The following is a 15,376-nucleotide window of genomic DNA, read 5'->3' as shown; positions in this document are numbered from 1 at the left end:
CTGTGCGCATAGAAGACGAGAGTAGTGCGCAATTGTGCACGCGCGCAGCTTAGAGTCTAAGCTTAGAGTCTAAGCTGTACGCGTGCACAATTGCGCACTACTCTCGTCTTCTATGCGCACAGTAAATCATATGGAGCGCACAAAATAAAATCCCAATTTTTTTTATTTTTTTAGCTGTGAGGCCGACGCGCAAACCACTCATCCGCCGGGCCGCCCATTCATAGATATGAATCATTACATTTTATTATTACTAAATCATTTATGTGTAGTTGACATATACCTGGCTATGGCAGGTGTAATACTGGTGTGTGCCCATAGCGAGCAATGATGATGTCGCTAACACCGGTATTCAGTGTGCTCAGGGAGGTTGTCTTTCTGCCCAGACAAACAAAAAAAATAGAGGAGGCCTTCGCGTGGGAGGGACTTGATGTCAAACAAAAGTGGGATGTTGCTGCCACCACTTGACACAAGAACCGGAGAACCCGAGTCCACGAGGACGCCTTTCCATCCAGTTCATCCCACTCAAGGTACTATACTTTGACGTTCTTTACTATCACGTCTTAGCTAGACACTCAATCTTCATGACATTTCCTTTCTAAAGTAAACATTTCCCCAGGGGAGCATTAACCTAACGTAATGCCCCCCCCAGCCCCCCCCTAAAAGCTGCTTTTGTTCTTCCTAATCCCGCTCCACGGTTACATTCTCGGTCCCGGTCTGAGCGCTGGTTCGCTTGGGAGAGAAAGACATTTCAGGAGGATTAATTAGCCCCGAAATGGAGCCAAAGTGAGATGGAATGTTTCTCAATGCGAGCTGGGACATGTGTTGCCAAAGACCAACGGCGCTTACTACCACTCCTTTCTCTCTTTCTCTCTCTTTCTGTGTTCAGGAAAGTGGTTTTAGTGGTGAGGACGACTCGGAGGAGGAGAACATCCACATCAATGAGGACACCTGGAATGGCGCTTTTCAAGCAGCAGGCTGTGGAGGACTTTTATGATATTGGTCAGGAATTGGGAAGGTAAGTCCAGTTCTAAAGTGTGTGTGGGTGTGCTAAAATATTTTCCTGCCAGACGAGGCCGGGTGAGAGACGTCCAATCCAGGGCTGTCCCCCCCCTGCCAAAAAGTATTGGACGTCTATTGGCAATAATGGTAGTCATTAAATCCAAATCTCATGTATGCTCTAGTCCAGGGGTCGGGAACCTTTTTGATAGAGAGAGCCATAAACAATTCATATCTTTTTAAATGTTAATCTTTGAGAGCCATGCTCCGAATTTAAAAGTCGACATACATGAAAATGTGTGCCTTTTTTAGTCACTTCACCACTTTGAAAGTACAAAAAGTCTCTGAATTCTTTGGACAACATTGTTCCATCGATGCTCATCAATGAGTATCAATGAGAATATCCATGCAAAAGAGTGTAATGAAAAAAAATTGATTATAAGGCGCTGGGGTAGTGTCAATGCCATAATACAAACGTAACGCTCTTATTCCTGCACTTTCTCACCAGCAGTTGCCATAGTTTACCTCACAGGTTAGTGGAGAGCCATATGCACCCATCAAAAGAGCCATATGTGGCTCCCGAGCCACCACCACAAATTTTATGGCGTCTTATAATTCGGCGCGCCCTTACATACACGAAACAAACCTATTGGTTGAAGGCGCGTCTTATAGTGCGGCTATTGCGTACGCAGTGTTCTTGCGTAAAAACTGGGAGTGTTTTGGCGAGGGCCGAGCCAAACGTGTCCGTTCTGAACCGACTCCACCTTAGGGTGGGGAATCCTTGCGCTGAATGACAAACGGGCCGCCACGCCACGAGCAACGATGGAGAAAATTGCCGGCGGGAAATCCCGGGTGGGGAATCGGCGAGTCCGTTTAGCATCACTGTTGACAGAGCGAATGGGAGGAGAGGAAAGCCCTCTCAACGTTTTAACCATCGTCCAAACGTGTCGTCACGCCCAAGGCAAAGATATATAGAAGTCTTTTTTTTCTGTATCATTTTCCTGTGTAGCCAATCATAGGACACGATGCAGTTACGCCACGCAGCCAATCACGGCACTGACGTTTCAATTCAATTCAGTTCCAATTCAATTCACATTCCATTCACATTCCATTCACATTCCATTCACATTCTATTCACATTCCATTTCAATCATTGTAATTTTTTAATCAATTTTTCTGTGTTTTTAGTTCAAAAATCATTTTGTAAAATCTAAAAATATATATTTAAAAAAAAAAGCTAAAACAAACATTGCTTTAGATCTATAAAAAACTGAATATTCAGGGCTTTTAATCCAGTTCTTTTAATCCATTTATAAAAACAAAATCTAAATATTATATCTAAAATGGTCCGGCCCACGTGAAATCAAGTTGACGTTAAAGCGGCTCGCGAACCAACCCGAGTCTGACACCCTTGATTTAAATCGATAGTTGCAATTTTTTTAATCAATTTTTCTGTGTTTTTAGTTCAAAAATCATTTTGTAAAATCTAAAAATATATTTTAAAAAAGCTAAAATAAGCATTGTTTTAGATCTATAAAAACGGACTATTCAGGGCTTTTAATCCAGTTCTTTTAATCCATTTATAAAAATAAAAAAAATCTAAATATTCTATCTAAAATGGTCTGGCCCACGTGAAATCAAGTTGACGTTAAAGCGGCCCGCGAACCAATCCGAGTCTGACACCCTTGATTTCTGGAATGCACCTAGCGATGGCAGCTGCGACACTGGTGTGTGTGTGTGTGGTCATAGCAAGCACTTGTGATGTTGCTCACAGTGGTCCTCGGTGGGCTCGGCTAAATTAGAGGGAATTTAGACACAAAGTCACCAGATCATGATGCCTTCATCCTTTGTGTAAGCCTGCAGCGTGCAGTGATAACGCCATATCGAAAGCCATCCTTTCCAGCTGGTTAACGCGGCCCTGACGAACGAAGCGCCACGGGAAGTGGGCCGGTCCACGGTTGCCGCAGACCGTTCCGCCGGAGAGTTGCGTCGCGGCGAGCTCTGGCATCCTGTTACGTAACCGCTTGTCGGATTGGCGTCACGTCGTACGTGTCAAAATCGCGCTTCTCTAAACATGGACGTCAGGTCTTGGCCATGTTGTCAAAGGGTTCTTGATAATACAAAAGAAAAGCTTGGCTAATTCTTGAACACAAACATACAGACCATTTTGTTTTTAGCGTGTTGGTGTAGCGTGCAAGAACTATATATCCCAGCAGTCACTGCGCACCGGAAACCGGAAATAGAGTCTGGGGCTGCTTCCGGTAGCCAGCGCTATTGCAGTTCGAAATTCATCTATAATATATATGCGTCTTAAAAAACGGTGCGTCCTTTGTGTGTTTAAAATACAGAAATAGCACTCGTTACTGACACTGCGCCTTTAAATACGATGCGCCATATAGTCGTGAAAATACGGTATTTTTTTTGTCTTTCTGCCCAGACAAACACAAAAATTAGAGTGAACATTGCTGTAATATCTTTTCCCCTCATGATGTCATTTTTTTTTGCCTGGTGCCACTTATACTCACTCGGCGGAAAAATACGGTCGTGAATTGTCAGTGGTTCCTTTTTAGGGCAGAACTGGTTTGCGTGTTTACCCAATCGAAATGAGGTTTAGTACTTTTTAAGTCGTGGGTGGAGACGAATCGACGTGTCATTTCCTCTTTGCCGCCTCGGCGCGCATTCTTCTGGCGTGCCGCGGTGAAGAGATGACAGGTGCACGCCATGTTGTTATTATTAGCTCACGAGATAACTATGATAACATAACGGTGCACGCAGACGACAGACTAATCTCACACATGCTAACGATGAGTTTACGCTAGTTAACCCTTTCAGGGACGGTGCGCATAACAGCTATTCAAATGTTGACACTAGTTTTAAGGGAATATTTTGGTCATTTTGTTCAGAATGAATAGTTGTAAACCTCGATAGGACTATTTTTGGTCATTAAAAAGCATGAGCAGCTGTTCTATTTTTTTTTTCAAAAATAGGAATCTGTGTTGTATTTATTTTTTCTACCATAAGAACTACTTTTATAAATGAAAACTGAAAACATTAGAGCAAGGGTGTCAAACTCAGGTTGGTTCGCGGGCCGCATTAACGTCAAGGCCATTTCATGTGGGCCTGACCATTTTAGATATAATATTTAGATTTTTTAAATAAATGGATTAAAAGCCCTGAATAGTCAGTTTTTTTATAGATCTAAAACAATGCTCATTTAAACATTTTTCTCTTAGTATTGGAAAATTTAGTTTTTCATTTTAAATGGAAATTAAATATATTTTTTAAATTATGTTCAATATTAAAGTGGAAAATGGAAAATATTTGTATATTTATTTTTACAATTTACAAAATGCTTTTTGTACAAAAAACACAAAGAAAAAAATTGATTAAAAATTGAAATTATTGATGTAATATACATCTATACTCTTCATTTTAATTTGATCCTAAAACTGAAAATTGCCACTCATAATTTACTTTCTTGGGCCGCACAAAATGAGGCGGCGGGCCAGATTTGGCCCCCGGGCCGCCACTTTAACACCAGTGCATTAGAGTGAATTGGAATGCTCACGTTTCAGTGCCATGGATAGGGCTGGATGTCCAAACTTTTTTCCCGGGAGGGGCGGATGAACGTTGCTGAACCGCTGACACTCACAAGGGTCGCGGGGGGTGCTGGAGCCTCATTCACCCCATGAATGGGTGGTCAGCCAATCGCAGGGCACCGAGAGCCCCGATAACCATTCCTGCTTGCACTCGTAGCTAGGAGCAATTTAGCAGTTTGCAGGGGGTGCTGGAGCCTACCAGTGCTGACAATGCCCCCCCCCCTCAATCTGTGGCCAGCCAATCGCAGTGCACAAGGAGACGAACACTCATACCTGAGGACAATTTAGCCCACAATTAGCCTAGCATGTTTGCATGGTAAACTTCCTCAAGTGAAAATGCCATCGCGCGCTAAAGCGGACCGCTGGCCTAGTGGTTAACGCGTCTGCCTCGCACTTCTGAGATCGAGGTTGCACTCCCTTTCATTTATTCGGATTTAAAACAAGCCAAAACATGTCTTCCCATCTCACTAAGGATGGAATCTCCCACCATCTGCGCCAACAGGAAGTGTGTCACAATTCAAGCGGCGTTAGTCACCCCATTTTTGATGACAAAACTTGCCCCCCCCCAACACGCTACGTAATAAAGCCGCAAAGACTTTCCACATAGCGTAAAGTGAAAAAAACGCCATTAAATGTAAGGGTCAAGCTGGATAAGAAACTGGATAACCCACATGAAGAGAGAGAAAGAGTGTTTTGACATTTTTAAGATGTTCATTGTCAGATAGTTGGCAGGAAGTTCCCTCAAGTGGGAGGACAGCGGCTTGGCGAGGAATTGTTCTCCAACGGGAACGCCACAATAAATCTCTCCTAACTTCCTCCCCGACGTCGGCCCTCGTTCCTCGCCGTATCCTGTTGACGCTTAAAAATCGCATCGTAAACTTCCTCAAATGAAAATGCCAATCGCGCGCTAAAGCGGACCGTTGGCCTAGTGGTTAGCGCGTCCGCCTCGCACTTCTCAGATCGAGGTTCAAACGTCAAAAATCAGATTTCAGCAAATAAAGAGAATTTTTTTCCTGTTGATGCTTAAGAATTGCATCGTAAACTTCCTCAAGTGAAAATGCCATCTCACGCTAAAGCGGACCGTTGGCCTAGTGGTTAGCGCGTCCGCCTCGCACTTCTGTGATCAAGGTTCAAACGTCAAAAATCAGATTTCAGCAAATAAAGAGAATTTTTTTCCTGTTGACGCTTAAGAATTGCATCGTAAACTTCCTCAAGTGAAAATGCCATCGCGCGCCAAAGCAGACCGTTGGCCTAGTGGTTGGCGCGTCCGCCTTGCACTTCTCAGATCGAGGTTCAAACGTCAAAAATCAGATTTCAGCAAATAAAGAGAATTTTCCGCTCGTGGCATTTACCAAAATAAAGCTTCACGTAATCTGACGCCTTTTCCCAATCGTTGTGTTGGCAGCGGGCAGTTCGCCGTGGTCAAGCGCTGCACGGAGAAGAGCACCGGCGCCGAATTCGCCGCCAAGTTCGTCAAGAAGCGGCAGAGTCGGGCCAGCCGGCGCGGCGTGCGGCGCGAGGAGATCGAGCGGGAGGTGGACATCCTGCGCCAGCTCCGGCACCCCAACGTGGTGGCCCTTCACGACGTCTACGAGAACCGCACCGACGTGGTGCTCGTCCTGGAATTGTGAGTCGGGGGTTGGGGTTTCGGCTCGACCAAAACATATAGAAACATCCCAGAATAAACCCAACAGAATCGAACCGCCGTCCTCCGCCGCGGGCGCCAAAGCAAAGCGCACTTTGCCCTTTCCGGGACACGTTGGCCCGAAGCGTTTCTTGTTTGCTCGCGTCCTCGATCGATAATGGAGAATTTTGAATGGGAAGGGGGGTCCAGGGGGTCCCCTTGAAATCTGTGCCGCTTGTAAACCAAACATTGGTTCTCATTTTGGACACATGACGTCAGAAGACGCGTCATTAACTCGGTCAATGTTCCTGCCTTTTAAGCCAACGTCCAATTTGGCAGGCGGACAAAGAGACCTTGGCAGAGTTAGCTGAGGCGTGCTAATCCAGCTAGCGTACCCCGATTTCGAGGACGTCCTCCCATAGATTTGAGGGCTTATTGTGTGTGTTTGTGTGTGGCAGAGTTTCTGGCGGCGAGCTGTTCGATTTCCTGGCTCGCAAGGAGTCGCTTTGTGAAGAAGAGGCCACTGAGTTTATCAAGCAGATCCTGGATGGAGTCCAGTATCTGCACTCCAAGAGGATTGCGCATTTTGACCTCAAGGTAAAGCACGTTGTATGTTTGTGTGTGTGTGTGGGTGTATGTTATTCTATCTACACCAGGGATGCACAATCAAGGCCAACTAGATCTCAATGTGAGTTTATTTTTGGAGTATTTTTTGTTGTTTTGTTCATTTCCGAGTGAACGGGGGTTCATTCGCCCCTCCCAATGGACGTCTAGAGCCGTCAATGGCGCTGAAACATGAGCATCCGTGGCTACTTTAAACAAATTGGACATCTATCCATGGCAATGAGTTCCCTTTGCAGGTACTCGGATGATTCGCCTAAAGACGTTTCTAGCGCACATGTGTCAAAGTGGCGGCCCGGGGGGGGGCAAACCTGCCCCGTCGGATCATTTTGTGTGGCCCGGGAAAGTCAATGATGAGTGCCGACTTTCTGTTTTAGGATCAAATTGAAATGAAGAGTATAGATGTATATTAAATTTCCTGATTTTCCCCCTTTGAAATCAATCATTGTCATTTTTTAATCTATTTTTTCTGTGTTTTTAGTTCAAAAATCATTTTGTAAAATCTAAAAATATATATAAATAAGATAAACTAAACATTGTTTTAGACTTATAAAAAACTGAATATTCAGGGCTTTTAATCCAGTTCTTTTAATCCATTTATAAAAAAAAATCTAAATATTATATCTAAAATGGTCCGGCCCACGTGAAATCAAGTTGACGTTAAAGCGGCCCGCCAACCAACCCGAGTCTGACACCCTTGCCCTAGCGGGCCAATCCCGGTCCGCACCGTTGACACCCCCAATCTCCACCAAAGCAAGCTAGAAGGCGAAATCAGGCGTCCGTCGGAAAGCCTGTCGGGCTATTTTCAGGCCCACTTGCTTCCTGTTTACCCGGGAAGAGGCCCCGCCCACCAGATACGAAGGCCACAAGGTTATCTAGGCGTCAAGTCGCTCTAGTGGCCCCCACGTTCCACTCCGAGAAGCCACCGTCCCGGTATTCTGCCGCCGGGGACGTGCTTTAGCTTTTGCGAGTCGAGTAAACAGCTGATATTTGGACTTTTGCCGAGCCCCCGTTCGGCCAATCGCGGCTCCGGACTTGACGTTTAAAGCGAATCAAACTGGAAAACACAATGAAGGAGTGTTTTGATTGCAAAAGCCGCACTTTTAATCCTTGTTACGCAAGCCATCTTATTCGCCGATTGTTCGCTGGCGGCGTGTTTCCAAACAATGAGGAAATACAACAGTTTTATTCATCGATATTTGTCGTCACGCTCCTTTTAAGTTACATTTTACCAACATCGTTTGTGTCTTTGACAAATGAATGATTTAAACACAGCTCAAAGAAAGACATTTGAATTTTGTGTCCTTGTTTAGCTTGTTTGATTGTTCCTGGAAAATGAACATGGAAATTTGAATATGGTTTCACGCCTGTTGTGGAATAATACTTTTTAGAACCATTGCTTTTTTGTTCTTAATGGTTTTACTCGAGGGATTTCTTCATGTGTGTGTGTGTGTGTGTTTGGTTATTAAAAAGAACAATTCACTTGGCCTGGTAGATATTATGAACATTTGTTTTGCTTACATGACGTATGAATGCTGAAATCCCAATTATTATCTTTATCATGATTGTATATATATTTTTTTCTTGATTTTTTTCAGACGTCCAACCCATTTGTAATTTTCTTCCGCCGTTTGTTTGTTTTTTAGCCGGAAAATATAATGCTGCTGGATCGGAGCGGTCCTCTTCCCCGCATCAAAATCATTGATTTCGGATTGGCGCACAAGATCGAAGACGGAGCCGACTTTAAAAATATTTTTGGGACCCCGGAATTTGTTGGTAAGCACATTTTCCCCCCTATTTATTTCTATAATTTTTTTAAAAAAAAAACTTGAATGTGGTGTTGTTGTTTATTTTCCAGCTCCAGAGATTGTCAATTACGAGACGCTGGGCTTGGAAGCGGACATGTGGTGAGCTTGAAAATACATGGCTGTCAACTTGTACGCTTTTTAATACTTTTTGGGGTTGATTTTGACGGATGTGATTTTTCTTTGTCACAGGAGCATCGGAGTCATCACGTATGTTCTGTAAGTTTGGCGCCGGGGGTTTTCGATGGCAGATTAAAGCCGTCGGCTCAATTCTAATGTATCTTGTTTTTTTGGGGTGGCAGTCTGAGCGGGGCGTCGCCTTTCCTGGGCGACACCAAGCAGGAAACGCTAGGCAACGTGTCGGCCATGAGTTACCAATTTGACGAGGAGTTCTTCGGCAACACCAGCGAGTTGGCCAAGAGCTTCATCGACAAGCTGCTGGTCAAAGACACCAGGTACGACTGCGTGTACGGCGGTACTCGGTCGATTGGTCGCCGGTCTTTTGGTCGCCCGGAAGGTTATTGATAATTACCATTGAAATGGTTGCTCAAATTCCCTAAATACAAACGGTGAATTATTATTTAGTCATACTTAATGCCCTATTAATTATTAGGCTAAAGAAAAGCTCCAAATTTCCTGGACTTTTATTGTTTTTTGTTGGAGAACTTCTTAAGACCCTGACTGACGTCGCTTCTTAAAGGGACAACGCACGTACATACAAACTCTTCTACACTCACACGTGGGCTCAGTGAAACTGCTCATGGCCATTGTTGGCTTTTATTGATGCGTAGACCGTCTTGTTTTACCTTGTTTTATCGCCGGTCTTTTGGTCACCGATCTTTTTTTCGCCGGTCTTTTGGTCGCCCGGACCCAAACAACGGGCGACCAAAAGTCCGGCGACCAAACCTCCGGCGACCAAACGTCCGGCGACCAAACGTCCGGTCACGGTGCTAGCCCAGGTCAAACGGTTAGCATTAGCAATCTTTTTGGTTGCCGGTCTTTTGGTCGCCGTCGCCGGTCATTTGGTCGCCGGTCTTTTGGTCGCTGGTCTTTTGGTCGCTGGACGTTTGTGTCCGGGCGACCAAACATCCGGCGACCAAACGTCCGGCGACCAAACGTCCGGTCCCGGTGCTAGCCCAGGTCAAAAGGTTAGCATTAGCAATCTTTTTGGTCGCCGGTCTTTTGGTCGACGGTCTTTTGGTCGCCCGTTGTTTGGGTCCGGGCGACCAAAAGACCGGCGAGCAAACGACCGCACACGGTGTACGGCGCCCCCCGGGGATCCAAGGACGACCTATAAGACTTCTCCTGGAGGGTCTTTACTCAACTGCGTCTTCTGCCTTTTAGGAAACGGATGAGCATACAAGACGCCTTGAACCATCCTTGGATTAAGGTACTGTGCACGTGGGTTTGTGTGGGTTTGTGTGGGTTTGTGTAGTTGTCTGGCCTTGTGTTGTGTGTGGAAAATAGCATGCCACTTGAGTTGAGACACAAAAGGAGCAAATGAAATGTTTTATGATATCAATATGGAAAGACACATTTAGGCTAGGGAACCTATGGCTCGCGAGCCATAGGTGGCTCTTTCCAGGGGGGCGTATGGCTCTCCACTAACCTGTCAAGTAAAATATGGAAATGAGCGGTGGGAGAGCTGAGTCCCAAACCCACTAAAAGGAGTGTCACTGTGACCTCTAGCAGCACTTTAATTCATAATTGTGCTTTTTATGACTCTTCTGCATGCATGACATCATGGATACTGATTTATTTGCAACAGCATAACAATGTTGGCAAAATAAATCAGAGACTTTTTGGATGTTAAAAGTGATGAAATGACAAAAAAATCACATATTTTGACTTTTCAATTCTGAGAATGGCTCTGGAGAAATAACAATAGAAAATATGAATTGTTTATGGCTCTCTATGGTTTCCACCGCCATCTTGGAAATTAGGCCGCAACACGTCACCAAGGTTTACTAAAGTTAACGCATTTTAAAACGGAATTGCTATTCGTAGAAGACAAACTGCTACTGGCGCAATGTTGATTTGGAAAAATGCCTATCACAATTTTGAGGAAATGACCATACGTAATAATACAGACGCTCCCCTACTTACGAACATTCGAGTTACGAACGACGGTACATACGAACATGTCTGCAAATTGCGTTTATGTCGAAAAATGTTCGTAAGTTCGATGTTGTATTTTTTTCCGAGTAGTGCTTCTTTCCGCCGCTAATACCGACGACGCCTGGCGCTGTGACAGCTCAGCTAACCCAGCATCCACCTTCTTCTGCCCACTTCGTTGCAATGTGGAAGTGCGTGAACGTGTCTCCAGTGCGCAAAGAACCTTTTTCATTTGTATCATTAAATATCTCGTGCATCCATTATTGAATATGGTTGGTAAAAAGCGAAAGGCTTCTATTGAGGGAGTTGCAAGGAAGAGGCAAGCCATTTCATTTGAAACGAGTGGCAATAATAACGAAGCTTGATGCGCGTTGCACGGAATACAACTTGAATCGTTCGACCGTCGGTACCATTTCTAAACATAAAGATGGAGCAGCAGGACCCAAATATTGAACGTTGCACAAAGTTTGCAAATGAATTGAATGATGCCATACAGTGCTACCGCATCATTTATGATGAAAAAAAGAAAACTGCAATCGTCATTAGATAGCTTCTTTCGGCCACTTTCTAGTAAATCTCTCTCTCTCTCTCTCTAATGTGTGTATACAGTACTGTATGTATTCTCTCCATTTTATTAAGGTTTTTTTCAGTACAAACCAATGCGTGCTACTTATACAAGCCTTAAACATACAAATGCACTCATATAAACCTTCAATATACTTATATTTGTCCTTAAACATAAATTATAATACAAAATATAGCACTGAGCAACTTACAAACAAATTCAACTTATGAACAATCGCTTGGAACCTAACTTGTTCGTAAGTAGGGGAGCGTCTGTAATCATAAGGAAGGTGGTTTCGGCTATTTCATACAAATGGCTGACGCACGGCCATGCTTTGGCCATTTTATTTTATGTTTTTTGCGTGTGACAAAAGGAAAAACGCTCGGCGACCGCTCTCACCTGCCTTGGCTTTCGCGTCAATTTTCTCACACACGCCGCACGCTAATCCTACGACGGAACCGTGCCGTTGCGCCTCTTGCCGACCTCTGACCCCCTCCCTCTTCCTCGATCCTTTTGCCCAAAGTCCGGCGGCGGCGGCGGCGCCCGAAGACGGAGCGTTCGGAGGATGGCGCCGTCCCGAGGCCCGACCACCACTCATCGAGCCAAATTCCAACCGAGGCCCGACGGGCGCTCACCCGGTCAAATTCCAAACGGAGATCTGTTGTTTTATCACGGAATGACGCTCGGTTTGCATCGGGAACGAACTCGCTTGATTTTGCTGGCGCCTTTCACGGGAATTGAATCGTATACGCTGAAAAACAAAGATGATGGGAGGGTACTGATGGATTCATTATTACCGTATTTTCACGACTATAAGGCGCACCGCATCATAAGGCGCACCCTCAATGAATGACACATTTGAATGTTTTTTCCATATATAAAGCACACTGGATTCTAAGGCGCCCTGTCTATTTTGGAGAAAATTTAAGACTTAAGTGCGCCTTATAGTCGTGAAAATACGGTAATTGAGATGAATTGGCTCATTTCTTGATCTGCACAAAGAAATGAAAGGAAACCATTTTCTTGTCGAGGTGTTTTTATCATACCGGTACTTTTGGAAAAACACCACATGGACTAAAAGTCTGTTTTGATAGGCTCGTTACGTGAAGGACTATTAAAACTGTGGGCTTTGTGCAATAGAGCGTAAAAAAAGAGAGCTTCCCAGACGATTCATCACAAAATTTCGATTTAAAGGAGGACGATGTCATGACCTCGTGCTGTTTTGCTTTTTGGTACATTGATAAATGTTGGCCAATTATTTTGGGACGTATTATCGACCGCGATGGATGATATATTGATTTGGATTGCTTTCCATTTTGGCAAGACACTGTCTGTTGTGTTATTAAATAATTATATTTATTTATGCGGTCTGAGTTGGAGATGCTAAAGCCATTCTTTCCAATGGAATGCTTTTATTTTGCATTCCTTTTGAGGTTTTTGCCCTTTTTTATGGTTGTTGGCACTGATTTGCTTTTCCTCAAGTGGGGAGAATACTGAAATGTTATTTATTTAATTTATTTATTTATTGGGGGGATCTCCAGAATTTCCAAAGTGCACGCATCACATCAACAATACTTGAAAGATGCTTTCATTAAGTGCACTTTTTACTTCTATGTTAAAACATATGCTGTTTTTTTAAACACGTGCAATAAATATGTTCCAAAAATCAACATGTTGTTGTTTTTTTTTTTTTTTCTTTATTTTTTATTTTCAATTTCCTATTCCAAAATAAAGTGAGTGTTTAGGCTAAAGCTAATGGCTAATTGTTGTGATGTCACAGCCGCACAATACCAGACAAGCCATGGTCAAGAGGTTGTCGGTGGTCAACTTGGACAACTTCAAGCGGCAGTACGCCAGACGCCGATGGAAGGTAGCGAGCGCAATCCAATAGCATACAGAACAATACCATCATTTTGAATATATTTTGATTTTTTTTCTTACAGCTCTCATTCCGAATTGTGTCTCTGTGCAACCACTTGACACGGATCATGAAGAAGGGCCCAAAATCTCCAGCGCAGGATGGGGTAAGATTGCTAATGCTAACCTTTTGACTTGGGCTAGCACCGTGACCGGACGTTTGGTCGCCGGACGTTTGGTGGCTGGACGTTTGGTGGCTGGACGCTTGGTCGCCGGACGCTTGGTCGCCGGACGTTTGGTCGCCGGACGTTTGGTCGCCGGACGTTTGGTCGCCGGACGTTTGGTCGCCGGACGTTTGGTCGCCGGACGTTTGGTCGCCGGACGTTTGGTCGAACGGACATGCGCTGTCCCTTTAAGAAGCCACGTCAGTCAGGGTCTTAACAAGTTCTCCAACAAAACACAATAAAAGTCCGGGAAATTTGGAGCTTTTCTTTAGCCTAATAATTAATAGAGCATTAAGTATGACTAAATAATAATTCGCAGTTTGCATTTAGGGAATTTGAGCAACAATTTTAAATGGTAATTATCAATAACCTTCCGGGCGACCAAACGTCCGACGACCAAACGGCCGAGTACCGGCTAGCATGCTTGTGAAAACATATTTGTTCACTGCAACGTGTGTGTGTGTGTGTGTTCATGTGTTTTCATTGCAGAGAGATTGCGAAAGCGACCGGGAGGAAGAAGTTGAAATCCTCAGTCGGCGGCCCAGAACCAGAAAGAGAAGCAGCACTTCCTGAAGCCGCCATCTTCAAACTTGTCCGTCCTCAACGACACACACACACACAAACACACACACTGTAAACACACGCAAGTTCACACTGCAGCTGTTGCTGCCGCCGCGTCATCTGTTAGCACGTAAGGTAGCATTTTTAAGTTAGGTAGAGTTAGGTTTTTTCCCACACTCGTAGAATTGTCGTTAACCCGAAGTGACGAGATCGTGTTACTTGGCGTCCTCGTCAACGATGTCGTAGAGCGCTTCCGCTAGTTACGCGCAGTCTTAAAAATCCTTCAGTTGTAGGTGATGTGCTCAAGCGTGTTGCATTCATATTTAATTTGTTTTAAATAGCCTTGACCGTTTTGCTAATTGGTTTTCATTTTGGGGTTGTTTTTTTAATTTATTTTTTTTTTTAAACTCCGTTTTTTCTAAACAAATTCTTTTCTGGGCTAGTTTTTTTTTTAAATCAAAATTTTGTTTTTCAGATGAATTTATTTTGAAGGTTTTTTTTTTTTTAAAAATTACTTTGGTTTTTCTGACTAATTTATTTTCAGGGTTGTTTTTTTAATAATTTTTATTATTTTAGATCTCTGTTTTGTCGGTTTATTTTATTTTAAGGTTGTTTTTCTGGGCCTAGTCACCATTTAAAATAATATTTAACTAAAAAACAATCCCAAAAATACATTAATTTGATAAATAAGTCAAGGCTTTTAATTTTTTTTAGTGAATGCAATACACTTCCACAGACAGGGGGTCTTTTTTCTTATTATTTTTAATGGGTGTGTTGCTGGGAAATTGCTCCAAAATGTGCTTCCATAAACCATTTACTGCCTAAGGAACAATATTCGCTAATTTAAATATTCTGTAGGTTCAAAGTGGACCTTTAATATGCCTGTTAAATGAGGCAATTCAATCATCACTTCCTTCCCATGAAGGTGTTTCAAAAAAAACTGTATTAATTATACATATGTAAAATAATTTCCGCTACGTGAGCTCTTAACACCATTGTTTGATACCTTTTAACGTCCTGTATTTATGCTGTAAATAAGAGTATCCGCCAAGCGTCTTAAGTGTTTGTTTTAAAGACAAATGTTCACGTTTGTGACTTGTATGTACCGTATTTTCACGACTATATGGCGCAACGTATTTAAAGGCGCAGTGTCAGTAACGAGTGCTATTTCTGTATTTTAAACGCACAAAGGACGCACCGCCTTATAGTCGTGAAAATACGGTATTTTTGATGGAAACTGCCTTTAATAAAATGGCGGACGTGACGGCGAGCGAAGCGCTGGTGACGAATTGAGCCCGGCCGTCGCTCCGTCTTACAAAAGTTGCCTTGTTGTTGCTTCTCAAGCCACGGCGGCCATAGTTCTCACCCGAATAAACGAATGAATGTCTGGCAGCGGCTAAAAGTAGGCC

At 43.7% G+C, this 15,376-nt stretch overlaps 1 protein-coding gene across 1 annotated transcript; it reads left to right on the top strand.

Moving 5' to 3' along the window:
• Positions 1-162: 162 nt before the first annotated feature.
• Positions 163-15,287, top strand: dapk2b (death-associated protein kinase 2b). Its single transcript, XM_077596915.1, has 12 exons — positions 163-527; positions 887-1,015; positions 6,001-6,222; positions 6,678-6,816; positions 8,487-8,616; positions 8,699-8,747; positions 8,838-8,864; positions 8,948-9,100; positions 9,990-10,035; positions 13,106-13,195; positions 13,269-13,349; positions 13,896-15,287. The coding sequence occupies exons 2-12, from the start codon at positions 939-941 to the stop codon at positions 13,977-13,979; spliced, it is 1,098 nt and encodes a 365-aa protein (XP_077453041.1). The 5' UTR covers positions 163-527; positions 887-938; the 3' UTR covers positions 13,980-15,287.
• Positions 15,288-15,376: the final 89 nt, after the last annotated feature.

This window comes from Stigmatopora argus, chromosome 3, assembly GCF_051989625.1.
Source record: "Stigmatopora argus isolate UIUO_Sarg chromosome 3, RoL_Sarg_1.0, whole genome shotgun sequence".
In the NCBI taxonomy this organism is placed as follows: domain Eukaryota; kingdom Metazoa; phylum Chordata; class Actinopteri; order Syngnathiformes; family Syngnathidae; genus Stigmatopora; species Stigmatopora argus.
This window is presented reverse-complemented; position numbering and strand designations above follow the sequence as displayed.